The sequence below is a fragment of the Xenopus laevis genome, chromosome 4S (assembly GCF_017654675.1).
Source record: "Xenopus laevis strain J_2021 chromosome 4S, Xenopus_laevis_v10.1, whole genome shotgun sequence".
NCBI lineage: Eukaryota > Metazoa > Chordata > Amphibia > Anura > Pipidae > Xenopus > Xenopus laevis.
Genome location: NC_054378.1, coordinates 378,670 through 405,975, shown reverse-complemented (window position 1 = coordinate 405,975; position 27,306 = coordinate 378,670). Strand labels below are relative to the sequence as shown.

Sequence of the window (27,306 nt, the reverse complement as noted above, 5' to 3'; positions counted from 1 at the left end):
GACAAGTGACTATATGATCGGAATAATAGAAGCCAGTTTGGCACATACACAGTCTTCTTCCAGAAAATACATTTAGAGCATATATGAATGAACTGGAAAATGCAGATACTGTAGTATAGTTAGCAAGACTAATCCTAGTCCAACATACCAAGTTTCAATTTTGTTAAAATGAAGGCACCCTAATGAGGAATTTGGCTGGTAGCAGAACAAACCTGAAGCTGCTTCCAATTTTCTTTGGAAGAGGAAATACCTTCTTAAATCCTAAAGCACAATTGGGCTAATTACTGAATCAACATTGTATAATTGTATAATACAAGTATATTCACTTCATTAGCGTTGTGTTTTAACACTTTCGAAAAATGAAGTCATCCAAATGTATCTGCTAGTACAAATTCTATGAAACTTGTCATGTGAGGTGGGCAATATCAGCTGATGCAACCATTTGGCCACGAACGGACAAACCTTCACCTCTATATAGATAAGCTATGTAGAACCAAATAATGCAATCAAATTCTTAGTAAGGGTCTGTGTTTCTTGACTAATGTGTAACAGTTTTTTTATTTCTATTTCTGTTTATTCAACTTGAGGAGAAGTTTAAAAGAATGACTTATTCTGCCCTCTTTGGAAACACTCTTAGAAGGTTAAAAGGATACTGTCATGAGAATTTTTTTTTTCCCAAAATGAATCAGTTAATAGTGCTGCTCCAGCAGAATTCTGCACTGAAATCCGTTTCTCAAAAGAGCAAACAGATTTTTTTATATTCAATTTTGAAATCTGACATGGGGCTAGACATTTTGTCGATTTCCCAGCTGCCCCCAGTCATGTGACTTGTGCCTGTACTTTAGGAGAGAAATGCTTTCTGGCAGGCTGCTGTTTTTCCTTCTCAATGTAACTGAATGTGTCTCAGTGGGACCTGGATTTTACTATTGAGTGTTGTTCTTAGATCTACCAGGGAGCTGTTATCTTGTGTTAGGGAGCTGCTATCTGGTTACCTTCCCATTGTTCTGTTGTTAGGCTGCTGGGGGAAAAAGGGAGGGGGGTGATATCAGTCCAACTTGCTGTACAGCAGTAAAGAGTGATTGAAGTTCATCAGAGCACAAGTCACATGACTTGTGGCAGCTGGTAAATTGACAATATGTCTAGCCCCATGTCCGATTTCAAAATTGAATATAAAAAAATATGTTTGCTCTTTTGAGAAATGGATTTCAGTGCAGAATTCTGCTGGAGCAGCACTATTAACTGATTCATTTTGAAAAAAAAAATTTTTTCCAATGACAGTATCTTTTTAAGCACTTCTTGCCATTACAAAGCAAATTCAGAAGTTAATTGAAGTGTTCCTCTTCTTGCTTTTTTTAATCTATGGTTTCACCTAAGGCTAAACGGCTGTGCCTCGGGTTTTCTCTGTCTGCATTTTTTCACCAGGTAGAGAGAAACCAATGCACTACTTTGTGTAGTGCAAAGCATGAGTGCAAATAAAAGGAGTGGAATTTGGTGCAAAATATGAATACTTCCATATTTTTGCTCCAAAATCTGTTCTGTGTATTTGTACAGAGTCTGATGCTGTGTCTGTCTCTGTTTCTACACAAAAGAAAGGATCAGAAAGATTTTTTTCCATTAGCGGAGAGAAACCCATGCTCAGTCCCAGTTGCCCTTAAGTAAGTAACTAAGACCCAAGAAGAAATTTCTGGCTTCCCAGATGATAAAATCAATATCTCAAAGATGCCTCTTATGTACCCTCCCTGAATTCCTGTAAGAAGACATGATACTTTATGGTTCAAAATATTAAACACCATTAATGAGTCTAGGACTTTGTCCTTTATGTAGGTTTAGGCAATGGAGTGGCTCTGAGAATTTATAATGTTCAAACACCAGCCTTTCTTCCAATGTCTATGACTTTAATATTAGCAAAGCCACAGGGTTGTAGTATTTCTTTTACTTGATTTCTATGCTTGTTTAATAAGTAAACTTGTTCCTTTAATGTCCATAGCAAATTTGAAAAATGCTTTATTATACCCATCTGAGTATAAAAAAAATGTTCATCTACATTGGATTAACAACTGAAGCAATTCTCTGAAATCATATTAAATATAATGAGCAGCCCACCAGTTTAAAAAAATGAAAATAACATTTGATGTGCTGTAATACCGTTTTTATTTGTTTTATAACAGGACAGGAGCTGGAGGTATCTAAAGAATTGAGGGCACATACGCCATCCTCACCACCATCAGGGTAAGGAATACCAATATTTTTTATAGTTCTGCCTCTTGGACTATGTGTCTTCTGTAAGAGAAATCATTTCCCCTATTTTCATTGCAGGAATCTCTCTTACAAAGTCTCAGAGCTGGAACTGCAGCTGAAAAGACTACAGGAGGACCTGAAGAGGGTGAGACATTTAATGTGAAAGACTTGAAGACATTTGTCTATTTGTCATTCCAACAGTTATGTTGATCATACTTTGGTTCCCCCACAAGCTAATGCATTAGATCAAATGCCCTTGCATTTGAGGGGCTAAATTGCACCAGTCCAAATAACAGCCATATCTAACAGTAGGTAGGACATATCCAGGTGAAGGGCAAACATGGCAGATTGTCTGCTTTCCTCCATCTGGTTTTGTGTATACAGGTGGTGGAAACCATATCTGCTTTCTTTAGCTCCCCCCCATAGGTCCTTTGACTACATGTAAGTGGCCATATCTGATAGGTGCTTGCCGAGGTCAACAACCTCTGTAGTTTATTGGGGGTGGTAAAAAAAACTTCCCCCGTAACTTTAAAAAAAAAATTCCTGTTTTGTAATTGCTAACTGGTCAAAAGTGATGAGTTTCGGCACCCACCCCTTGTTACTGAATGTGGTCTTCATTATACACCCCTCCCTTGCCCCAGTTGGATCCCAGAATGTAATTCTAAGGGGATTAAGGGGGCAGTATCAGGTAGGATGACACGCGGGGCTGGAATGCCCATGATCAGGTAGAGTTTTGATTATTGATTTGGGCATGCATAATTTAATATAATTTAAAACGTTCAAAAAATAAAAATGAAACACCCAAAGAAAATTTTCAGTAAGCTTCACCTACTCAGCTTTGTATGTAAGGGGCAATAGAAGCCACGACGGCTGTGGGGGACCTGAGGGGGCAGATGGAGGGATCACAGGTCATGGAGTTGGTGAGCCCAGAAAGGTTTTTAGGGACCAGGGGGACTGAGGAGATAAAGTTTTGCCCATGCTGGCAAGAAATCATAATGTATGCACTGTATTGAAGATGAGGGACTAAGGAAATGGTGTATCTAAGATTTATGTAGAAATAAACTCTTATGCTATGCAGTGTTAATAATTGCAGCCAAATTTCCCTGATCATAGGAGCAAGAAGGTCGGGCCCAACTTCAAGCAGAAGTGCAAAGTCTGAAGAGGACTCAGGAGGAAGCTTTCACTGGAACCTTGCCCCATGAGGGTGGAGCAAAAATACTCAGGGGTGGTGCCACCAACTGTGAAGAACTAGCCAATGACTGTACAGAAAGAGCCATGGACTGAGTGCATTTATGGGCTGGGACTGGTGCAAAGGATAAGGGGAAGTTATATCATTAAGAAGGATTGGTAACATTTATTTTTTGGCCACCAAACTAATTAAACACTCAAAGCATAAAACATAAAAATCAGAAACAGAGAAAAAAAAATCATCAAGAACTTAACAATAAAGGTATAGCCAGGAAATATGTGAAAAACGAGTGACACAAAGAAGCCTTTGAGTGGATGGCGCGGCTGCTTATTGTGGGTTATTGAGAAGCAGATGATTCACAAGACGAGAAAAGACATGAGAAATGGAAGAAAGATTTTAGGGAGTGAGGAAGGATCTGACTAAATAATCACAAGAAAGAAACACAGGGTAGTCAAGGACTGAGGGGAACACACATTTTTATAGTGTGGGCAATGATTATCTTGTTCACTCTTATTTCAGGGAGGGTTTTTATTTTTAAACTGTGAAAGGGGTTAATAAAATGATTTGCAAGCGCAAGCATATTTTGCAGAAGGTTGATCTGTGAGCAAAGTATTAACAGAATTACAGGAGTTACGGTCAGAGCGATACTCTGCAAAGGTTAATTCAGCTGAACTCGTAGAAGGATGTTCTGCATTGAATAACTTTGTAAATATGAATGTCTTCCGGCAATTTTAAACCTTCCAGCTATCGTGAATATATTCCTGGGACAATGAAAGGGTTAAATGTATCTGTAAGAAGTTTTCATAACTGCACTCATTAATGACTGCAGATTGGATAAATATCGGAATATTAAAATTGTATAAAATTTGACTAAACAAATTGTGAGTTTCATTTTTTAATTAATTTATACATAGTCTACCAGCAATGTATGTGAAAACAGCAATTTATGTAAAAAGTATATTTGACTTAAAATTGGCTCTATGGATGTGTCAGGAGCGCCGGCGGCGCATCCTTCTACCGGCGACAACGGATCTAAGATGGCGGCGCCCTTCAGTCCCACGTAGGTATCGATGCTGGCGCAGTAACGGCGGCGCAATGACATCACAAACCAGCGCCAAATTCAAATAAAAGGATGCCCAGCACGCCGGTTCAATACTCAAGTATAGGATTTGTTTGCTAACGTTCCTGGGTGCTCTATATTTCCTATTTGATTGATTATTGGACTTTGACCCCTGCCTGGACTTTGTTTCTGAAACTATTCTTCCTGCCTTTGAACTCTTGCTTGGACTTGGATACGATTTTGCCTGAACTCTTTTTGTAAAACAATTTTGGACTTTAACCCTATAGCTTCCTCCTTGGTCCTGACTACTCCCTGCTAATACTCTTTAATGTGCATATAATATATATATATATATTACTCCAGCCCGTTTGCTTTGTGTTGTCCTGATTCATCTCAGGTAGATAATTAAAAAGGCAGCTCAAGCCAGAGTGGGGATCTCCAGTCTGAGGAAAGGACACAGAAAAGCTCCTGTGTGAACTCATTGAGGGGATTGAAATCACCACAAGGTTTGGGATTTTGTATTTTCCTGAATGTTCTATGTTTTGGGGAGACAGGCGGTAGGCCTCCACTTGATTGTGTTAGTTAGAACTGACTTGTGTTAGAAGCCCATTAAGTGGCAAGGATTTTATTTTGAACTGTTTATTTTGTTTCTTTTGCTGCAAGTGAAACTAAACTGCCGAAAAGAGACTAAATTCTCATGAGTCGTGTTTGTGCCGTGGGCAGTTTAACCCCAGAAAACTGATCCCAGCTACACAAGCCCATACAATATATATTGTATTGCAGAAAGTACCCAGACATGGGGGTCCGTTTACTAAAGTGCGTTAAAAATATTCGCACAATATATAGACAGAATTTTCGCCAAATATGTTATCGCCAGTTTACTAACCTGCGGTAAATATAAATTTGCGAATTTTCTTGCGCAAGAATAATTGTTCGCCAGTTATCGCATTTGCTGAAAATAACGCTACGTACACATTAACGCATGGTTTACTAAACAGCGAAATGTGCTAAAGACAAAATTAACGCCAGAATATTCGCAAACTTTTACCGCCACCTATGAAGTGGCGTAAAAGTATTTTTTCCGCCAGAAAATTCTCAAGGGGCAGGAAATATCCCATAATAATGTTTTTTTTTTACCCATCATTCTTTGCTGACAGGAGACAGATCTGTAGCTATTGCTGACAGGATGTTTTGGCTTCTGCTTCTATCTGGTGCAACAGCAGCAGTTTCAGCTCAGAGTCGTATTATTGGCAGCGGCATCACAGTCCAAGGATTCGTCAGCCTCTACACTTTTTTGGTTTCATTGTGATTGGCTACATTAAACTGTGCATTTCTATGAAGCAAAGAGATTGACTGGTATCATTTCCTATGATTCTATTGGCAGAAGGGTTTATATGATGCAGACATGTTTGATTGGTGTCACGCTGGTGATGTTGTTGGATGGTATAATCATCAGTCAATAAAGTTTATAAGTTTTGAAGATGCATTTCTGGCCATAAATGTCACAGTAAAAATTGCCATAATAACCGCCATAAAACAAGACTATTTTATAGCATAAATATTCGCAAAAACGTAATTTTTCGCCAGAAAATTCGCAACTCGCTAAAATTACCGCTAACGTAAGCTAGTTCCTTAACGTAGTTACCGCAAGTGATCGCAATGACTTCTGAGCGCATCGCTGTTTAGTAAACTTAGTCGCTGCGAATATTCTGGCGTAAAAATATTCTCAGCGATAACATGCGGAAACTTAAAGTCAGATTTACCGCACTTTAGTAAACGGACCCCATGGTATTAATTATTGGGTCCTGGTCTCGTGCAAGCTCAGGAGGACTACCTTAGCCACTTCACTTCAGGTCATTGAATATCAATCAACCGTAGCTATTTCTCAGGGCTTTCTCTTTTTTTAAGTGAGGGTTCCCCTTAGCTCTTAACAATGTTACTTGTACTGCCACAGTTTCAACAATGTATGAAACAGCAAATACGTTTCACTCCCAAATATCCCAAATATCTATTTGACCTTCGTGCTAAGCGTCCAGTATATAGGGTATGACTCTGTAATGAGTTATATAAAAAATCTGCTGAATTGATCTGCTCTGATAGATGAAAACCTTGAAAGCCATCATTTGACCTGGGTCCAATAGAATCTGTTGAGTTAACGGGGCTTTTCTAGGGTCTGTCATCATGCGCAGCCAATTATACCTACGTACGCTATTTCTGTATTAGTGCAATCATTTAATTAGTAATTAGAATTCATCTCTGGCACAGTAGAGACAAAGCAATAAGTTATTTGCCATGTTTCTGGGATTCTACTTCATATTTCCTTCCTTTCTAACCACATCTTTGTAGTATTTCTTCTTCCTTTGTTGCTAATTCTTGTCTGCATTTTTCTTCTGTCTGTCTCTGAGTCTCTTATAGTTTTTTCAGTCTCCCTTTCCTCCCACCCCTCTCAGTGCTTGGCTCTCCTCCCCTGTCTGCCTCAGTCGCTCCCTTTCTCCCCCTCCTTCGTCTTCCTGTTTTCTCACTCCGTTTTTCTGCTGGCTGCTCTCAGGACACTGCTTTCATCCGGAAAACGTTCTTCCTAAAGCCTTGGGCTTTTACATTTTCTACCTACACCCTGTTACCTTTACTTTCTTTAGCCCTCAGTACTGTATTTCCCTTTCTGATCTACTCTCAATTTCATTTTTATCTTCATTTCTTTTCCTTACCAGAAAGCTTCTGCACATGAGGAAACTCTATACACAATACATCAATTATATACAAAAGCTGACGCTAACAGAAATAGACTTCTGATATGGCTCTTGACACATAGTTTACACACACACACTTGAGAATTCCACAAATAAGTAATAATAGACTTCAATAGCTTTCAGACAGCTATAAACTACATGAAGATACAACTAAAATATATGCACACTGAAAAGCCACACATATTTTATAACACCAAACGCATATAGATGTAAAATTATATAGAACATTTAAAAGAAATTGTTACTTTGCCAAATGAAGGAGAAGACACAATTCTACAGATATGCAGTGACTCAGACCTATAGAGAGACGGAATAGAACACATTCCTAGAGTCGAACACTTCTAGAGCAGCACAGGACTAAACAGTGTCTTTCATTGACAAACATGTGAGTGACACAGAGTACAAAGGAAAAACTAGTGCAAATTCTCACAATCTAAAACACACCCAGGATACAGTCTATGCTTGGACAATGTACCCTACTTGTATCTTCTCCTCTATTTGTCTTCTGTTTCTCTGGCTACGGATAATCTCTTGCCACATCACCCCCTCTGGAACCCGAGAACGTTTCAAGGTGGTGTTTGCCCCATTGGTATGCAAAAGAACATGTCAAAAAGGCTACTGCCATGATGTATGCAAACCAGGAAGCAACATGACGCTCATAGCAGAAAATGGGGGATCAGCAGACACCCTAACAGGTTCTGGATTCCGAGTTGGTAAGTATGTGACTTGTGAGTGACCCTGCCTTACAGTGAAAAGTAGCAATAGGTCTGTGCTTTTGTTTTTCTGACTATCACATAATCCTTAAGGGCCTTTTCAATGTGAATTTCAGCTTGATTAGATGGTAATGGAGTAAAAAAAAGTCCAAAGTAAAAGGGGTTGTCGATGGTCTGTACAGCCTGGACGAAGTTGTATGTTCTACTTTCATATCAGTTGCTCTGTGCTAACAACTCCACGGTGCCAGTAAATCAAAAATAATAATAAAAAGGAAGGAGAACTCCAGCAGAATCTCTTTTATTCCATGTTGTGGTTAAACAACCTGGAATAAAAGTTTTTGCAGAGATTCTGCTGGAGTTCTCCTTCCTTTTTATTATTATTTTTGATTTACTGGAGTAATGGAGTAAGAATTAGAGTGAGCATGTAGTGGACACGCGGATAAATCATGGTTAACTGCAAAGTATATTTTTTTTAACTTGCATGCCAGCTCCCTGCCCCTGGTTTTAGTAAACGCTGAATACTAATGTGTCTTAAATCTGATATACACAATAAAATGTAAAAGGGTGTTTTATATTATTTTCTTAACATTACGACCCATTTCCAAAAGCAAACACAACTGCTTAGTGCAACTGGCACGTAAGTCACCTTGTTTTTCACCTGCTAAGTAGTTGTCCCAAAACTCTGGCATAATAGAAGAGCCTGCTAAGTAGCATTTGCCCCAACTTGTGGGTGATCTGAGTTGGATTGACCCTCCAGGAAAATTGCCAGTGGGCCCAGGTTTCTGCTCATCCAAACATTTTGCCTTGTATTCCTTTCTGTATGAGAACAAAAAGAAGAGATAGAGAGAAGACTAGATGATAGTAGGCAAAAAGAATGACTAGGAGAATGGGTGAAGTTGGGTGAAGAGAAGAGGAAAAATATGTGGACACTGGTCCTAAGTTTTCTGGTGGTCCTGGGCATCCCAGTCGACACTGTTTGCAATGGCACAATAAGGGTTCACAAGTGGATATATAGTATTACTTCCGCATGGTGTCAGGAACTGCATTAGAGTCATAATCACTTGGAACAAGTCCAGGGTGCACAACTGCCATTGCACATACTTCACCTGAGCATGTATGGGCGCAAGTACCTTGTAGCATAACTGCAAGTTACATGTTCTATATCTGTTCTAGAGCTTTGCAAATAAGTCCTTAAACAGAATATTATTTCCACACCCATGAAATACATTTATGTGTACTGGGAGGCTGGTTTGAGTACTTTGGCACCACATTTTCAGCCCCCTAAAAATGTGATGCTTAGATTTGATCATTTATTACCTAGAATGTATATCAGAAATAAGTGGAATTGTGATTTTAAAATGTGTTTGGTTTTGTGGTTCTAGACCCTATAGCTATTTCTGGTATTTTGCGTTCTGTCCATATTAGAGTATCCCATTAACACTGCATTCTGAGAACCATTTTATTGTTGTGCATTAAGGTGCTTGCCCTTTAAAGGCCACAATACTTAGACACAAATAAAATTGTACAAAATTAAAAGTGGCGGCCCTGTGATCCAAGCTAATATTCATATAGTATGGATATTGGTCGCATTATATTGGTTTATCTTCACTTCCAGCTGGGTGTATGTGTGTCTGTCTATTGTTTCAATCATTCAGGCAGACAGTCTCTCATATGCTGTCTATCCTTTCAGTCCTGGGGCTATATATATAATTTTGTCATAAATGATTTGCTTTTACATTGCCCATGTGACTCCCCGTGCTCGTCTATGAGGGGGCTGCCATATTTGTGCAGCAGGAGTCCGTTTGCATTAGAAACTCTAACTGACAGTCTGGTTGGCAAAACAATCAGGTTTAGGAACATAAACTAAAAATTATTTACAAAAACAGACCTCTTAGCAAAAAACTATCAACATGACCTATAGGTAACTTTTAGGGGCCCATTTACTTAGCTCGAGTGAAGGAATAGAGGAAAAAAAACTTCGAATTGCGAATGATTTTTTTGGCTACTTGGACCATCGGCTACTTGGACCTTCAAATCGAATGATTCAACCTAAAAATTGTTCAACTATTCAACCATTCCATAGTCGAAGTACTGTCTCTTTAAAAAAAACCTTCAACCCCCTAGTTCACCACCCAAAAGCTACCGAGGTCAATGTTAGCCTATGGGGAAGGTCCCCATAGGCTTAGCTATCTTTTTTTGGTCAAACAAAAATCGTTCGATCGATGGATTAAAATCCTTCAAATTGAACGATTTGAGGGATTTAATCGTTCGATCAAACGAATAGTGCTAAATCCTTCGATATTCGATATTTGCCCCTTAATGTACATTCATATTTTAAAATAGTTTTTTAGCGTCAGTATCACTTTAAGTCTATACACTTCTGCACAGCTGCACAGTCAAATCTATGCTGATACTCAAAAGTAAACTTAAATCAACAATGTCTGCTCATTCATAGCAACCAACATGTCTCGTCATGTAATGTGCCCAGTTGAACAATAACATCCAACACTCATCACTAACCTGCACACAGCTGCAAAGCCACAAAAATGCATTCTAGCAAACTCATATGTAGGTGGAGCACAGTTACTCACTCAGAAGTGCATAGGTCACACCAGAACACCAAGGGGCACATTTACTTAGCTCGAGTGAAAGATTAGAAGGAAAAAATCTTCGAATTTCAAAGGTTTTTTTTTGGCTACGTCGACCATCGTATTGGCTACTTCGACCTTCGACTACGACTTCGAATCGAACGATTCAAACTAAAAATCATTCGACTATTCGACCATTCGATAGTCGAAGTACTGTCTCTTTAAAAAAAACTTTGACCACCTACTTCGCCACCTTAAACCTACCGAGCACCAATGTTAGCCTATGGGGAAGGTCCCCATAGGCTTTCCTAGCAATTTGTGATCGAAGGAAAAACGTTCGATCGATGAATTGAAATCCTTCGAATCGTTCGATAACCCTCGATATTCGACCCATAGTAAATGTGCCCCCAACTGTAAGTCTAACATGACACACACCAGTGCAGTGAGACGTGAGAAAAGTATTAGTACATACTTAGGGGCAAATTCACTAAGCGCCGAAGCACCGAACGCTAGCGTTAATTCGCTAGCGTTTGGCATTTTCATTACTGCGCAAACTCACTAACGAACGCTGGCGTAGTTTCGCTAGTGTTACTTCGCACCCTTACGCCAGGCGAATTTTCGCTAGCGACGTAACTACGCAAATTCACTAACTTGCGCAGTGTACTGAACGCTACCTTTTACGCTAGACTTCCTTCGCCACCTCAGACCTGGCGAAGCGCAATAGAGTAGATAGGGATTGTTTCAAAAAAAGTCAAAATTTTTTCTAAGTCCCAAAAAATGCTGGCGTGTTTTCTACATTATGGGTGATGGGCTGAAAAAGATCGAAAATTTTTTTGGGGCTCCCCTCCTTCCCCCCTACATTTCCTGACTCATGGCAACTTACCTAGACAGTGGGCACACGTGTAGGGCAAAATAAAATTTATATTTGATGATTTGAAGGTTCCCCAGGCATTTGTAGTGCTGATACGTATTCCTCCATTGAAATTTGAATTTCGCGCCGTATGCAAATTAGCCTTCGCTAGTGTAACTTCGCTTTATATAGCGAATCAACGCTAGCGCAACTTCGCAACCTTACGCTACCCCTGTGCGCAACTTCGGATTTTAGTGAATTTGCGGAGCGCTGGCGAAACTACGCCTGGCAAAGTGAGGCGAAGTTGCGCCTGGCGCAACTTCGCATCTTAGTGAATTTGCCCCTAAAATGAAGAATACTGACTCTAGTATTGCATTGAAATCTGTTCCCCTTGCAGTATCCAGGCCACTATGCATTGCTTACATTAGTGACCAGAGTGGCACATAAAATAAAATAACCATTAAGGGGTATTCTAATAAGAACAATTACATGCAGTGATGGGCGAATTTGTCCCATTTCGTGGGAAAATTTTCCAGCGAATTTCGCAAAACGCCTTAAAATTTCCATCAATTCTGATGCCTGCATTATAGTCAATGAGCGTCCAAATAATGTTGACGCACGACAGATTTGATGCAACCGACTATTCCAAATTATTTTGACGCCGGCTAATTTTCGCAAATTTATTTGCCGATGTCGAAATGCGGACATTTATGTCACCATTATTTAAGTTGGTATTTCCTTCAGTTACATATGGCATCTTCTTTCTCTTCTACAGTGGTGTGCCCACTACCATGCATTAATGGCGGCCAGTGTTCTTCAAACAATCACTGCCTCTGCCCCCCAGACTTCACTGGACGATTTTGTCAGTTGCCGGCATCTGGTGGAGGGGGCTCTGCAAGAAATACAGGTGAGGCAACTGAAACAGAGGTTGCCGACCCCTCCTCAGGAAAACACGCTGTCTATGCCGTTCAGGTGATTGCGGGAGAAGATGAAGCAGATGGCAGAGAAACAAAGATTAGCCAATCAGCTCTTACAGTACCACTGGCACCTGGGCATACGTCATCGGAAGGTATCCGTCTATATCAGAAAGTAGCTTTATTTATGGCTTTAATCATTTTCTATGCAAAAAACTAAATTATGGGGAAAAAAATATTGGTACTGGCCTCTCCCACCACCAGTTGTAAATGTTTTAAAAAGAATGGAACGCCAATACACGTTTCATCGTGACCTGCGTGTCCTGAGCACTTCAATAAATTTGGGAACACCCCATTTTTGATTAAGGTATTGGCTTTCTATTTTTTTCAAAGCATTTAATCATTTTCTTACATTTCTATCTAGATATTCATCATAAATAAGAATTTTTATTAATGTGCAGTATATCTTGTACATATTGCCATATATAGCTAATGTAATATTTATACAAAGAGGTATATCGACGGTGCTTTATAAAAGACACACGAGGGAATAAACTCTTTTCTGAGGAAATCTTACTGCCTTTATAACTCCCAATGTGGGAGTTTTTGTGGGAAAATCCAAAATCTCAGGGTTCCCCAGAAAGGGTGGACTTATTAGAAAGTGGTTGTGGTTTTGGGAACATTCAAGAGAGATTTGTATGTGTCTATAGCAGTGGATGTATAGTGTGCTTTAAATTGCTGTGCCTCTTCATATTCAAAGATAAGGATGCAGGTTTTTTGGTAAAATGAACATTTCCATAAATTGTGCTTCTTGGGCTATTTATGTAGGTCACATTTTATCTACTTCCTGTCACCCCATGTCCATATACATTTGGAGGTTCATGTAGGAATGGGTGTGACATCAGTATCCGTGATTGCAGAATTAAAAAACAATTAAAACAGTAAATACAGAAAAGAACCTGCAAAGACAACTGAGAATATGGTCACTGGGACATAATTAGAAGAAGCTGCAGTTGGACATTCCCTGTGGTCTCATCAAGAGAAAGAACATTATGATAACACTGCCAAGTCTATAAAGAAACATGATCTTCTGCTCAATATGTCTATAGTATAGATGCATCTTTTATGTTTCCTTACTTACCTCCATCTTTTTTTTTTTACTTAATTATCTTCCTCTCGCTTCAGTCCAGGTTTTACCCCCTTTCCTAAATGTCCGAGTTCATCACCCACCCAATGCCTCTATCCAAGTTCATCGTATCAATGGCCTGGGGTCTGAGGGTTCACCAGGTGGAGGAGCAACTCATCTGATTGCGCATTCGGAGGGAGGCAAAGCTACACCTTCTCGGCCCCTCACTTACAAACCTTTGGGGCGCTGTTTTCAGGATACTCTTCCCAAGCAAGATGTGAGTAACAATAAACCAATAAAAAGCTTGCATAGCATCTCTGTTATTGTCTATATGTGAGGAAGACTACATTTGATGCAAGTATGTGAGTATATGTGTACCACTTATGTACAGCACAACAATAAATGAATGTAACAAACAGGGAGTCCTTACAATAATATATATGCAAAGAATTATAAAATACAAAGTACATTAAGATCTTTGGGGCAGATTTATCAAGAGTCGAATTCTGAGGTGATGGGAGTTTTTTAAAAATTAAATTTGTCATTTGTAGCTGCCTTCCTTTCGGAGAAAAAACTTGAATTGAATTGAAGTTTGAGGGACGATCCTATTCACCCAAGTACAAAAAAATTAGATTTTTTAATAAATTGCAGTTGGTCGTATTTCGAGTTCATGGGAGTTTATAATAACTCCCATGAACTCGAAATTCATCCCTTGATAAATCTGCCCTTATATAAATCCAAAAAGGATTGTTTTCCCACCAGTAAGGATTATTTATTTCTTAGTTGGGATCAAGTACAAGATACTGATTTAAAATGTTGAATTATTTGATTCAGAGTCTATGACAGATGATCTTTCCATAATTCTGAGCTTTCTGCATAACAGGTTTCTGGATAACAGATCCTACACCTGTACTAATTCTTTTCTCTAAATGTGCTGTATAAAAAATGTAGATTCATTTAGAGGACGTATAGGTGCTTTTCATTGCGCAGCATATTCTTGTTCTATAGGTTTTACCCTCACCAGGAATGCTGCAATTTTCATGATGCCAAATGCAATAATAGGTTGAATGGAGATGGATCATTTCAAGCTCTATATTCATCTGGAAAAGAGCATTTGGCCTCATTAAATGTTTCCCTCTGGCAAACTTTAGCTTATGCTAGCACAGTGATTGCATTTAAAGGATTACTAAACTATTATTATTCCATGTTTTGCCTAGCAACCAGCTCCAAAGCAAAGAATTTACAAATATAGGTATAGATCTGTTATCCAGAATGCTCAGGATACAGTATATTTCTGGATAAAGGATCTTTCTGTCATAACTTAAAATTTTTTAAACATTAAAGAAACCCTTAAGGATTGTTTTATTACCAATATGGCGTCATGCAGCTTAGTCACCATCAAGTAAAAGATATTGTTTTATTATTACAGAGAAAAGAGACATATTTAAAATGTAATTATTTGCTTATAAAAGAGTATATTGCTTCCAATATTCAGAGCTTTCTGGATAATGAGTTTTTGAATAAGGGATCTTATATATGTATTTCTATGAAATAATATGTACTTTAAAATATAATATAAAAAAAAGTATATATATATATATATATACATATATATATATATATATACATATATATATATATATATACATATATATATATATATATATATATATATATATATATATATATATATATATATATATATATATATATATATATATATACAGGTACAGGATCCCAACTAAGATATATTTAATCCTTATTGGAAGCAAAACCAGCCTATTGGCTTTATTAACTAGTAGACGTAATGTATGAGGATCCAATTTATGGAAAGATCTGTTATCCTGAAAACCCCTAATCCTGAGGATTAATTATATCTTAGTTGGAATCAAGTACAAGCGACTGTTTTATTATTACACAGAAAAAGGAAATCATTTTTTAAAATGTGGATTATTTGGATAAAATGGAGTCTATGGGAGACAGCCATTCTGTAGGGTTTCTGGATAAGGGATCCTATACCTGTACCTGCTTATTTTGGGCTATAATCTGTGGCATGCTCACTTTAGCTCCGGTATTTTTCAACTTTTAAACAAACCATCAACAATTACACTTTATTATTATTCTGCCGGCATGTACAGTATATGAGACCATGGTTTACTCTTTCACTCATTCTGATGTTCTTCCCCATCGATGTGTTATATACAGTATATATATATGTGTCTCTTACTTTGTTCCTGTGTATGACAGTGCAGCACTAACCCTCTACCTGGACTTACCAAAGAGGAGGACTGTTGTGGCAGTGTGGGGACATCATGGGGACAGCACAAATGCCATAAATGTCCACAATTGTCATGTGAGTGTCACAAGAATTAAATCTCCAAATGACAATTTATCAATATGGTAAAAAGATATCTCAATACACAGTAAACATTACAGGTCTAATGCAATCTAATTCAATGTACAAGTAACCTGAGTAGTACAAGTAGACCTAAGAAAGGTCTCCAAAGTGTAAGCTCAACTGAGATCACACAATAAAACACATTTTCATTATTTAGGGCAGATTTATCAAGGGTCGAATTTCAAAGTTGAAAATACTTCAAAATTTGACCATCGAATTGAATTACTTCGACTTTGAATATCGAAGTTGAAGTTTTGTTTCATCGAATTTGGCCATTGGGGATCGAAGTAAAATCATTTGATCGATTATCCATCGATTGAACCATTTTTCTTTGACTTCAAAAAATGTAGAAGGTCCCCATAGGATAACATAGCACTTTGGCAGGTTCAATTTGGCGAAGTATTGAAGTCGAAGTTTCTTTAATGAGACAGTACTTCGATTATCGAATATTCGAACTATTTTACTTCAAATCGAATTAGAAATTGAAGTCGTAGTATCCTATTCGATGGTTGAAGTATCCAATTAGAATTTCACATTTTTTTTCTTCGAAATTCCCTCGAATTTACTTCGACCCTTGATAAAGTAAATCTGCCCCTCAATGTTAGCAGACATCACTTTACATAGAGGCCAATTAACCCTAATCTACCCCCTAATCTGCTTTGTGAGATTTACAGTTCAGCATTCTTGAGGAGCATTTCAGACTCATCAACTACCTGTAACTTGTTCTTATGTCCATCAATCAGCTTTTATGGCTACTGAGGGGAGTTGGTTCTTGTCAGGATTGAGAGAATCTTATCACAAGAAGCAGTTGGATTAGGGAATTGAACAAAGAAGTGACATCAGGAAGAAATGAAACTTGCACCTCTATTCGTCACAAACATTTGACGATTTAAATTCGATTCTAGGGTTGGAACGTTCAAATGTGACGGTCAAATTTTTTCATGGATAACATACCATTCGAATGGTGAATAAAATCTAATTTATTAGAGTTTTAAAAAAATCACATTACTCTAAAATTCAACCTTTGATAAATAACCCCCTATGTGTAGATGTTTTTAGAAATTTTTCATTTCATGGTGTTAGTGATCTATTAAAACCGCCTGGAATCTAACACCTAACTGCTATGAAGCACCAAAACACAGAGTAAGTTGGAAGAGGAATGCAAGTCTTCAAACTCTCTAAAAATATAACCATAAGAAGACGCATAGAAAACCCAGCAGCCAAAACACTATTCCAGGCTTAAGGCAACATTTTAGAATATCTATAAGTCTTGAATGAAATCTTTAATGTATAGTAACAAATGATCTGCTCTTATTCCTACGTCTTTTTCTATAATGGTAATAGAATAAGGTAAATTGTTGATATTAATATATTTTTCTGTAGTCAGCAAAGCCTAAACAGTATGTGTTTATGTATATTTTATAGGGATAACCCAAATCCAGGGTTTGGTTCAGAATTCAGCTAGGAATCTGCCTTTTTCAGCAGGATTCAGCCAAAATGAATCCTTAAAATCACTTCATTACACAAATAATGAAGTAACTGAGCAGTCCTCTCAAACCATTTGTAGACCATTTGTAAATTAGGGTTCCGATTCAGTACGCTATTTGGCCGAATCTTTCATAAAGGATTCGAGCTTGGTTGAATCCCAAAATGTTGAATTCTGTGCATCCCTAATATTTTGGAATTATGTTTTTTATATGTGTTTATAATTTTCTCATTGTGATGTTCTTCTCCCTTTAAAATAGTGGCCCTACATCACGTTACAGTGTGTATTCTAGTAGCAACCATAAAGGGATACTGTCATGGGAAAAAATTTTTTTTTCAAAATGAATCAGTTAATAGTGCTGCTCCAGCAGAATTCTGCACTGAAATCCATTTCTCAAAAGAGCAAACTGATTTTTTTATATTCAATTTTGAAATCTGACATGGGGCTAGACATTTTGTCAATTTCCCAGCTGCCCCAAGTCATGTGACTTGTGCTCTGATAAACTTCAATCACTCTTTACTGCTGTACTGCAAGTTGGAGTGATATCACCCCCCCCCCTTTTCTCCCCCAGCAGCCAAACAAAAGAACAATGGGAAGGTAACCAGATAGCAGCTCCCTAACACAAGATAACAGCTGCCTGGTAGATCTAAGAACAACACTCAATAGTAAAAACCCATGTCCCACTGAGACACATTCAGTTACATTGAGAAGGAAAAACAGCAGCCTGCCAAAAAGCATTTCTCTCCTAAAGTGCAGGCACAAGTCACATGACCAGGGGCAGCTGGGAAATTGACAAAATGTCTAGCCCCATGTCAGATTTCAAAATTGAATATAAAAAAATCTGTTTGCTCTTTTCAGAAATGGATTTCAGTACAGAATTCTGCTGGAGCGGCACTATTAACAGATTCATTTTGGAAATTTTTTTTTTTTCCCATGACAGTATCCCTTTAATAATAGTAGTACAAAGCATTCAGATGTGGTAAGAGGTCCTCCAGCAAGAAAACAGCCAAGGTATTTTTTATAAAAGTAGAAAAAGATTTTTCTACTTTTATAAAAAAATACCTTGGCTACTGCTTTACTCCTGGAGTACCTCTTACCACATCTGCATGCTTTGTATTTTTCAAAAAATTTGGCAAACATTTGGACTCGGGGTCACCCTGGTAAGAGACCATCCTTTATAACATACTTTTGTATTTTTGACCTTTTTACTTGTTCACTATACATTATCTTCATTATTACTTTTTTGACGTTTGTCAAAGCAATGGAGCCACACACTAACATTTATATGGCTTAATAGTAGTAGTCCCTTAATTGGAAGCCCTGGGTGGTTTCCATCAAAGGTTTATTGTATAGAAACACTGGAAATATAATCAAACAAACCATTCATAGAGAAACTAATGACCTTATGGCTTTCAATCCCTACAGTAGTCTCTAGGAGAGTGAGATAGTGAGGGAAGATAGAAAGAGCAGCTTTGTGCTCCATCAAGGATTGTGGCAGGGAGTAGATTCCCTAGGCTATTAGATTGCCTACAGTGAAGGGACTGCAGAGAATAGGGTGTCAGGTTTATATTGTTCTCCCTGATTACTCCGGACCACTTTTGAGGTATTTCTGCCTGGTGGTGCTGTACTACATTGACTACATCCACAGGTATGTACTGTCCTACAATGCATAAATGCATCTGGACAAAAGTGCAACTTTTTGTCAGTATCAGTAAATAGACCAATTACATATATGCTTTCATCATCAGAGTCTTTAGATTAAATGAAAAAAAAGAGAGATGCAAATGACAATGGTTTAGGGTGAGGAGGCAAAGAAATAGATCAGCATTTTACAAAGCTCCCATCTGTCTCTGCTCCACCACATTCCCGTCTCCCCCACTCTAACGTTTTTCTCACTTCTCTCAGACTTTGGATTCAGTTTTTCCAGACCTGCTGGAAGTGAAATATTGTAAATGCAGAGTAGGGGGAGGGTGGGGGAGGCTGAAATCTTCAACGGCTTCAATTTAAATACTGACTTTCCTTTTCTGCCTTCAGACTCTGGAAGCCATAAAACAGCCCCATTTCGTGGGGAACACGGATCTAACTGCCCTCAGGGTTTTAAGTGGATGAATACTACGCACTGTGACGGTAACTGCATCTTTCTTCTGTTTATTATTCACTCACTTCACAGCGCATGTAATTACTCTGGAAATGTGGGGAAAACGCTGCATTCTGGGTAAAAACCATGGACAATTGCATCTGAATTTGCACTTTGCACACTGCACTTTGGAAATAAGCTCTATTGTCTTCTTAAAGGAACATTAATTCACTGTTTCACGGGCTGAGACAATAGGGCTGCAATTGTGGGCGTGCAAAACTTGCCAAATTAAAGCAATTCATTAAAGGTAACATAAGAATTGAAGTTGAAAAAAGACAAGTTCATCAAGTTTCTTTACAATGACAATTTGACCAGTCCCTGGATGAACTTTTTGCTGTCAGCTAATGTTGGTAACTCTGTACCTTCTCTCTTGCTAATGTGCCATCAAAGCCCTTCTTAAAGCTGCCAATGTATTTGCCAGTACAAGTGATTCAGGGAGAGAAATTCTACTCAGCTCTCACTGTAACAACTTCTTTCAGATACAGGTATGGGATCTGCTGTTATCCAGTAGGCTCCGAAAGCCGTCTCCCATAGACTCCATTAAAACATTTTTTTGAATAATTCACTTTTTAAAAAATCCCTTTCATTTTCTGTAATAATAAACCAGTACCTTGCACGTATTCCAAACCCCTTATTGAAGGCAAAATAATTCAATTGTTAATGTTTCAATTATTTTTAGCACACTTAAGTTATGGAGATCCAAATTACTGAAAGACCCCTTATCCAGAAAACCCCAGGTCCTTAGCATTCTGGATAATAGGTCCCATACCTGTATTATAGGTATGCCCTGCTGGAAAGACCTACAGGTAATTAAAACATTGGAGAGATTGTTATATGATACCCTTAAAGGAGAACTAACCCCTAAAGTTAAAAAAACCCTACCCCCTACCCTACATAGACCCCTCCCCACTATGGGGAGCATGTGTAAGAATTCTCAACCAATTACATGTACAACCTAAAGCAATAAGTGATGGTGTATGACTGTATAAGATGCAGAGCATTTTTGGGAACATTGGGACAACATTTTTATACAAAATCTGGAAAATGCACCCACTATGATGCATTATAAATTGGGGGGACCACAATTGTCAATTTCACTGTATATAAATAAAGCACTTTTCTGTCTCTGGTATTCTTGGTTTTTATTCTCTCCTCTACTTTCCTTGTGCTTTTTATTACTTCCAGATCTTTTCTAGTATTTCCGTCCCTATATTACTGCCATACAGGACTGCTGCTGAGGTGCAGCTCATTTTTTTAGTAGAAGTTTAAAGGGGAACAATTTGAAGATGAAAATGTAATATAAGTTTCCTTATACTGAAATAAGAAACATTGTAAATACAATCAATTGCATATTCTGCATTGTTTCTGAAATAATCAAGTTTATATTCACTATTCCTCTCTCAGCATCTGTTTCTCTTCATTCTCTCTTCATGCAGCAGTTGGGTGTCAGATATTCACTGACAGTTACATCCAATATATCTTATAGGGGGCTCCTTTCCTAGCAGATGTATTAGAGCTCACTCAAATACCTGATTCCAGTACAAACACAATGTAACAAAATAACTGCCTTTTGCACAAATCCTGCATGTAGAGAGACATGATGTCTGGTGAGTTTAATAGAGTGAGCTCTAATTCATCTTCTAGCCAAAAGGAGCCCCCCTATAAGATATATTGGATCTAACTGTCAATAATTATCTGACACCCAACCTCCTAACAGATGAATTAGAGCTCATTCAAATAACTTATTCCAGTACAAACAAAATAACTGACTTTTGCACAAATGCTGCATGTAGAGAGACATGATGTCTGGTGATTTTAACAGAGTGAGCTATTACTTATATTAAAAGCTGTTTTCAAATCATATCTAATGATGCTCCTTTGGACATTTCATATTATTTTATTTCTCTTCCACGGTGCTCTATTTTGTATTCATTTTATTTTGAACTGTTATATTCAGTTTATATTTTTATTCCCACAGATATAAACGAGTGTGTCATGCAAGGAGTATGTCAAAATGGGGAATGTTTAAATACACAAGGCAGCTTTCGATGTACATGCAAACATGGCTATATCTTTATCTCCTCACAAATGCATTGTGCACGTAAGTGAAATATTTTGCTATTTGATTTGAACTAGAACTTAGTATATATTTTATGCATTAGGAGGCCTTTACAAATATACAAATACACATAACACAAACCTGGGACAGATTTATAAAGGATTGTTCTTGTTCATTGTGGTACCAATGGTTAAACAATCATTATCAAACAAATCTTTTCCAGCATTAATGCAGAGTAAAATTATGGGAAAAATAAATTACTGATTACATATTAATTCATGCCCCACAGAATTTATTTTTAGGAACTTTTTTATAAATTGCTTCCCTGATAATTTTGCTCACCATAATTCTGCCACAAAGAAAGGATATTGTGTTTTTAATTTTGTGTTCTTTCAAATTGCATTTAAAATCATTGTCTGACATGTTTTAGATATTTATGGTGATTATTACTGATCTCTTCCATTTAGCTGAGAAGCAGGAGGTTAAAGGTCTGTGTTACAGGCTGGTTGGGACTGATGGGCAATGCCAACACCCATTGGCTACGAGGTTGACCCGACAATTGTGCTGCTGCAGTGTGGGGAAGGCATGGGGGTCTCAGTGTGAGGCATGCCCTGCAGATGGGACTGGTGAGAAATGATTTCAGCTCTAAACCTTTATTTTCTTAGCTTTACTATCTCTTCCAATTCATAAAGTGCATTTAAATCCTCTATTTCTCATTCTAGGTCTCTGAACTGTCTCTCTGCTTTTGTCTCTGCTTTTGTCTCTGCCAGCCTCTTTCAGTGAGATCTGCCCAGCTGGAAAGGGTTACCATGTGCTGATGTCTCACCAGACACTCACAATCCAAGCTCAGAGTGATTTTACACTTCATCTACACCCCGAGGGTGGGGAAAATCCACCTCTGATTCCAAGGGTCCCTGAGGTGATTGCACCTCCAAAGATTACAGAGCCGGATTCCAAAGATGGTAAGAATTAATACTTAATGGATATGAATCTATGATTCATTTTAGAGATATATATTTTTTAGGGATATGCTCATCTAGAGCAGTGATCCCCCAACCAGTAGCTTGTGAGCAACAAGTTGATCTCTGACCCCTTGGAGGCCTCAAAGTAGCTTATTTTTGAATTCCTGGCTTTTAGGCAAATTTTAGTTGCATAAAAACCAAGTGTACTGCCAACCCTAGCCTCCTGTAGGCTGCCAGTCTATATAGGGCTACTAATAGCCAATTTCAGCCAATATTTGGAACCCTCAGGAACTTTTTTTATGCTTATGTTGCTCTCCAACTATTTTTACATTTGAATGTTGTTCACGGGTAAAAAAAAGGTTGGGGACCTCTGATCTAGAGGATGCAATCTGAACCTCAATTTTAGGTTCTATAAGTACTATGTTATTTGTTCATGTGTTTAAAAGTCTGTAAAATAAAGTGTAAATGCGCAATACCATTTCCATATAGGTTGATTTCTAACACACTTATACAAACCTAATTTATTTACTTTTGTTGTTTTCTAGGGGATGTTACTGCTGCTGTGGTGAGTTGCTTCTCTCCTCTCCATTCTAGATAAACACAAAACATAAAATATCATCGAATGATCAGAACTATTTCATGTGGCCCAAATAAGGGCTTATTTGCAAATTCAAGATTCAAGAAATTCAAGAACTGGGGCATAAAAAGTCATGTTTACCAATTCTGAATCCTTTCGGCAGGTGTAGTATTAAAACAATATCTAGTTTTCTTGAGTCTACTCACGGTTTACTCACTACGTTTAGCATAGATATGGAGTTTGATGGTCAAAGGTAGAAAAAACATATTTACAGACAAAGAATTCTTCACGAATCATCCTAAATATGAATGATATGATGTTTGTCTATATGTAAGAACCAGAAACCTGTTTCAGCCAATGGCATGTATCCTTTTGCAAGTGTGGAAAGCTTCAACCAATAAGAAAGTGACTGGAGACAATTTCCTTTACAATCTCAGTACATTATGGTCCTCCCATAGTGCTTATGTAGTTCATCAAATCCTGATGTTAGAATGCACGGATTCTCAGACATACTTACTGAGGTGAGACCAGTAGTACTGTTAGCAGAGAAAGACATTTATTTTATGTTAGCCAGGAGGCTGGATATTTCTTTTGAACTGCTGTTTTTTGGTTACCTTGCCCCTGGGAGGGGAAATTTCTGCAGCTGCTGGAAAATAAACGTGAGCAGGAAGCCCTTAAACCGATCCTGGTGTGTGAAGTTGCCTCGTTTGCAGCCTACAAGCAAGTGAACCCCCACAGTACATGGATATATTTATATATATATATATAGTCAATTTTTTTACTTTCAGCTCCCAGCGTACAGCACAAACTCAGAGGAGGAATCTGTTGATTTTACACCAGTCCTTTCCACAACACAAGGAATCTCGTTTCCAGGTAGGATAAATGGGATAACTGGTTTTCTTTGTTGAATTGCACACAGTGTTCCATAGCAGTGGATATGATATACTATAGACCGAAATATCTTTCCTGGATTCATGAAATGGGGTAATGAGAAAGTCATTGGTGCTTGTCAGAATACAATAGTAGGTTTAATTGACGTGTGTCTTTTCTACAATCACATTTCTGTAAGAGTAAAACAAAAAACTGTTTGAGAAGGTACAATATTCAGTTCAGTGAGAAAAAGAAAGGTTTACCACGTTATCACGAGATTCAATTTGCGATGCAATTCAATTCAGGAAAAACTCTATTCAAGTATATGGGGGAAAAACTAGAACTGAATTAGGAGACAAGATTTTTCTCCTCAAATTGAATCTCATCCATGACTTTTTTTTTTTCTAACTTTTTCTCACTGAATTGAATCTGGAGCAGTGTTGTGAGGTTTGAGCCTATCTAACCCATTGCCCTCAAAGGCATTGCAAAGTGCAAACAATAGGTACAAACAGCTATGTTTTTTTATGTAACTGCACCTTGCCCTGCACTTTGCAGAATAGCCACAAATCTTTGCATTCCAAAATGGAGAGCAAAGACCTGCATCTGCCCCATGAATACATACGAACATGCAATAGGCACATGAGGATTAGTCAAGGGGAGGCACATAGGTGCACCTCCTCCCGTCTCTTAACTTGTGCATCATTCAGACAGACACGTTGGTGGGCATGGGATACAAAGGAGCCCTGTAATGCCAAAGGCAGGTGGTAAGGACAGGGCTACCTTGCACCCATGGTCTTTATAATAAAGGGAAAGATTTTGAAGCTCCAGCAGTTGTAGCATGGACTTCTTAATTGAACCTCCAGTTTTGTGCATAATTAGAGCCATTCACTAAAAGCTGGACAACACTGATACTTAGGGGCCTATTTAAGATTTAAGTTTCTTAACTAAGCTGGACCTATTTAAGATTTAGGTTGGGTTTCATGCTGAAAAAAACCCAGGTAAAATTACATAGATTGCAGAGCTTTGAAACAGGAAACTGAAGCAGGTTTTCCTTAAATATTGTTTGTGTCGAAAGGCATGTACAGTCTCCAATAAACCCCACAGCTATTACATTTGCTGTTCCTTTCTCTCGGATTATAAAGATTTTTCCAGTCTGTGATATTCCCTGCAAAGATATATGATTTTCTGCAGTGATAATGATGATGTATGAAGGTATGAACTAGCAATCCCTGAAAATAAATATCTTTTCAGAGGTTGCTCTGAAACCTACCATTGTTGCCGTTAAGAATATACCTCCTGAGTATTACAATCGGAGCGCTGTTGAGATTGCTGTGACAAAGGGACCAGGTGAGCATTATAGTCGTTTTTTCTGCTGAAACTGATTGTTGAGAACGTAATTACTGAAATGTCTCTGTGTTCTCTGTGCATAGAAACTGACGAATGCAGACTGACCAGGGACCTTTGCGGGTTTGGAGAGTGTATAGCAACCCCTTCAGGATATTACTGCAGTTGTAATCCTGGGTACCAGCCACATCCCGAGAGAAAGCATTGTATTGGTGAGTAGCTATAGATAACAGAACTAAAAAACGGTTAAAAAGTGGTGTATCAAGAGAGCTGGGCTCATAGTGATGGGCGAATTTGCGCCGTTTCGCCGAAAAATTAGCGAAACGGCGCCGGCGTCCGTTTTTTGACGCCGGCGCCCGTTTTTGCGTTAGTGACTGTTATATTCCCCCAATTGTCTATTCACATGTGGCACTTTCTGTTTTGTACTTTGGATGTTTTTTTGAAGCACTTTGCTCTGACTTCACTAAAGAAAAGGAAAAAAAGAGATAGAAAAGAACAGTCTTGATGGGGCAGTGTACCTCCTTGTTCAGCTTGAGTTGAGCTGAACAGGGCAAAAAAGGAAACTGAAGCTTCTTAAAGGAGAAGGAAACCCCCTGGGCGCAAAACCCCTCCCCTGTGTTGCCCCCCCCCCTCCTCCCCCCTGTCCACTCCATGGACAGGACCTGCGCAGAGGGGTAAGTAACAAGTTAGGGGCATTTGCCCAGGGGGACAGGTAGGCCAGGGGGGAGGAGGGAGGGGGGGCAACACAGGGGAGGGGTTTTGCGCCCAGGGGGTTTCCTTCTCCTTTAATGTTTGCTCCTTGCAAAATTGATATTTATATAAGTATACAACCCTCTACCTTCACTCCTTTTTGTGACTATTTTGTAAGCAGAAATCAATTATAAGGAGCATTATATGTGAATATTAATTATGCTGGGGTCACCTAGGTGAATTTGTAATCCTAGGTGGGTTTGAAAGCCTACAGTATATTTCCATTTGCAATTAAGGTAATAAAGTGATATATTGTAACTACACACATTGTAACTTTATATATTGGCACAGTCACTTCCCTTATGCAAGAATTGAATTAACAATAACATAACAAATGTCTATTAACATTGATTTATTACCATATTGCTCTTGATTCTAGGACATAGAACAACAAATACTCTGTAATATTATTTGTCTTTGTGCCACAGATATTAATGAATGTGACAAAAATCCATGCGGCCCTGGTCGGGGCGTTTGCCTTAACACAGCCGGCTCCTTTAACTGCCGCTGTCACCATGGCTACAGACTACAAGTGACAAATGAACAGCGAGCTTGTGTGGGTGAGAGAACTTGCTGCCTGTCAATATGTCTCTCAATTTATTTCTATTCTTATCTCTTTATACTTTCAACAATCTTAATCTTGCCACCAGCAATCATTAATGTAGGTTGAATCTTTATCTGTGCCGCAAACTTTCAGCAATAGCTTAAACGAGACATAAACACTAAGGGGCACATTTATCAAGGGTCGAAGTGAAAATTAGAATTTCATACACTGCTCCTTTCAGAACTCAAATTCGACTATTCGCCACCTAAAACCTGCCGAATTGCTGTTTTAGTCAATGGAAAACAACCTGGGAACTTGTTGTTTGCAGCCTTCCTGACATTTGGACATTTTCGGATAAAAAACTCGAATTGGGTTTTTAAAACTCAAATCGACTTCGATTCCAGTTTTCGGGTCAATCTTTTTTTTTCTTTTTCGATTGGTCAAATTTCGAGTTCATGGGAGTTTTTAAAAAACTCATAAACTCATGACTCATAACTCATCTGTTTATGAGATTTGTGATGACCCCTAAGCTTTGCTACTCAATGGCTACTCAATGGCTACTCAAAGCTCCACTGAGCATGTGAGTGTCGCAGACACCCCTAACAAAATCTGAAGATGGGGAACTCCTGTGATATCTTATTACTACACATATGGGATCCATTATCCGGAAAGCACCAACTTATTGAAAGGCCGTCTTCCATAGACTCATTTTATCCAAATTATTCACATTTTTAAAAATGATTTCCTTTTTCTC

General features: G+C 38.3%; 2 protein-coding genes across 3 annotated transcripts in view; both read left to right on the top strand.

Moving 5' to 3' along the window:
- sipa1.S (signal-induced proliferation-associated 1 S homeolog) overlaps positions 1-4,297 on the top strand; it is a 29,311-nt gene extending 25,014 nt beyond the window's left edge. The window contains exons 13-15 of the mRNA XM_041591557.1: positions 2,169-2,229; positions 2,317-2,383; positions 3,352-4,297. Coding sequence (XP_041447491.1) covers positions 2,169-2,229; positions 2,317-2,383; positions 3,352-3,522 — 299 coding nt within the window. The 3' untranslated portion in view covers positions 3,523-4,297. The remainder of the gene's footprint in view (positions 1-2,168; positions 2,230-2,316; positions 2,384-3,351) is intronic.
- A 2,682-nt stretch (positions 4,298-6,979) lies between these two features.
- The window catches only part of ltbp3.S (latent transforming growth factor beta binding protein 3 S homeolog), a 32,358-nt gene continuing 12,031 nt past the window's right edge, over positions 6,980-27,306 (top strand). The window contains exons 1-13 of one of the 2 annotated variants that reach the window (XM_018259949.2): positions 6,980-7,947; positions 12,161-12,454; positions 13,485-13,702; positions 15,673-15,778; positions 19,344-19,436; positions 21,425-21,547; positions 21,973-22,131; positions 22,276-22,467; positions 23,013-23,032; positions 23,833-23,917; positions 25,166-25,261; positions 25,345-25,470; positions 26,437-26,568. In XM_018259949.2, coding sequence (XP_018115438.1) covers positions 7,704-7,947; positions 12,161-12,454; positions 13,485-13,702; positions 15,673-15,778; positions 19,344-19,436; positions 21,425-21,547; positions 21,973-22,131; positions 22,276-22,467; positions 23,013-23,032; positions 23,833-23,917; positions 25,166-25,261; positions 25,345-25,470; positions 26,437-26,568 — 1,888 coding nt within the window. In that variant the 5' untranslated portion in view covers positions 6,980-7,703. The remainder of the gene's footprint in view (positions 7,948-12,160; positions 12,455-13,484; positions 13,703-15,672; positions 15,779-19,343; positions 19,437-21,424; positions 21,548-21,972; positions 22,132-22,275; positions 22,468-23,012; positions 23,033-23,832; positions 23,918-25,165; positions 25,262-25,344; positions 25,471-26,436; positions 26,569-27,306) is intronic. The other variant, XM_018259954.2, reaches the window with a different exon arrangement.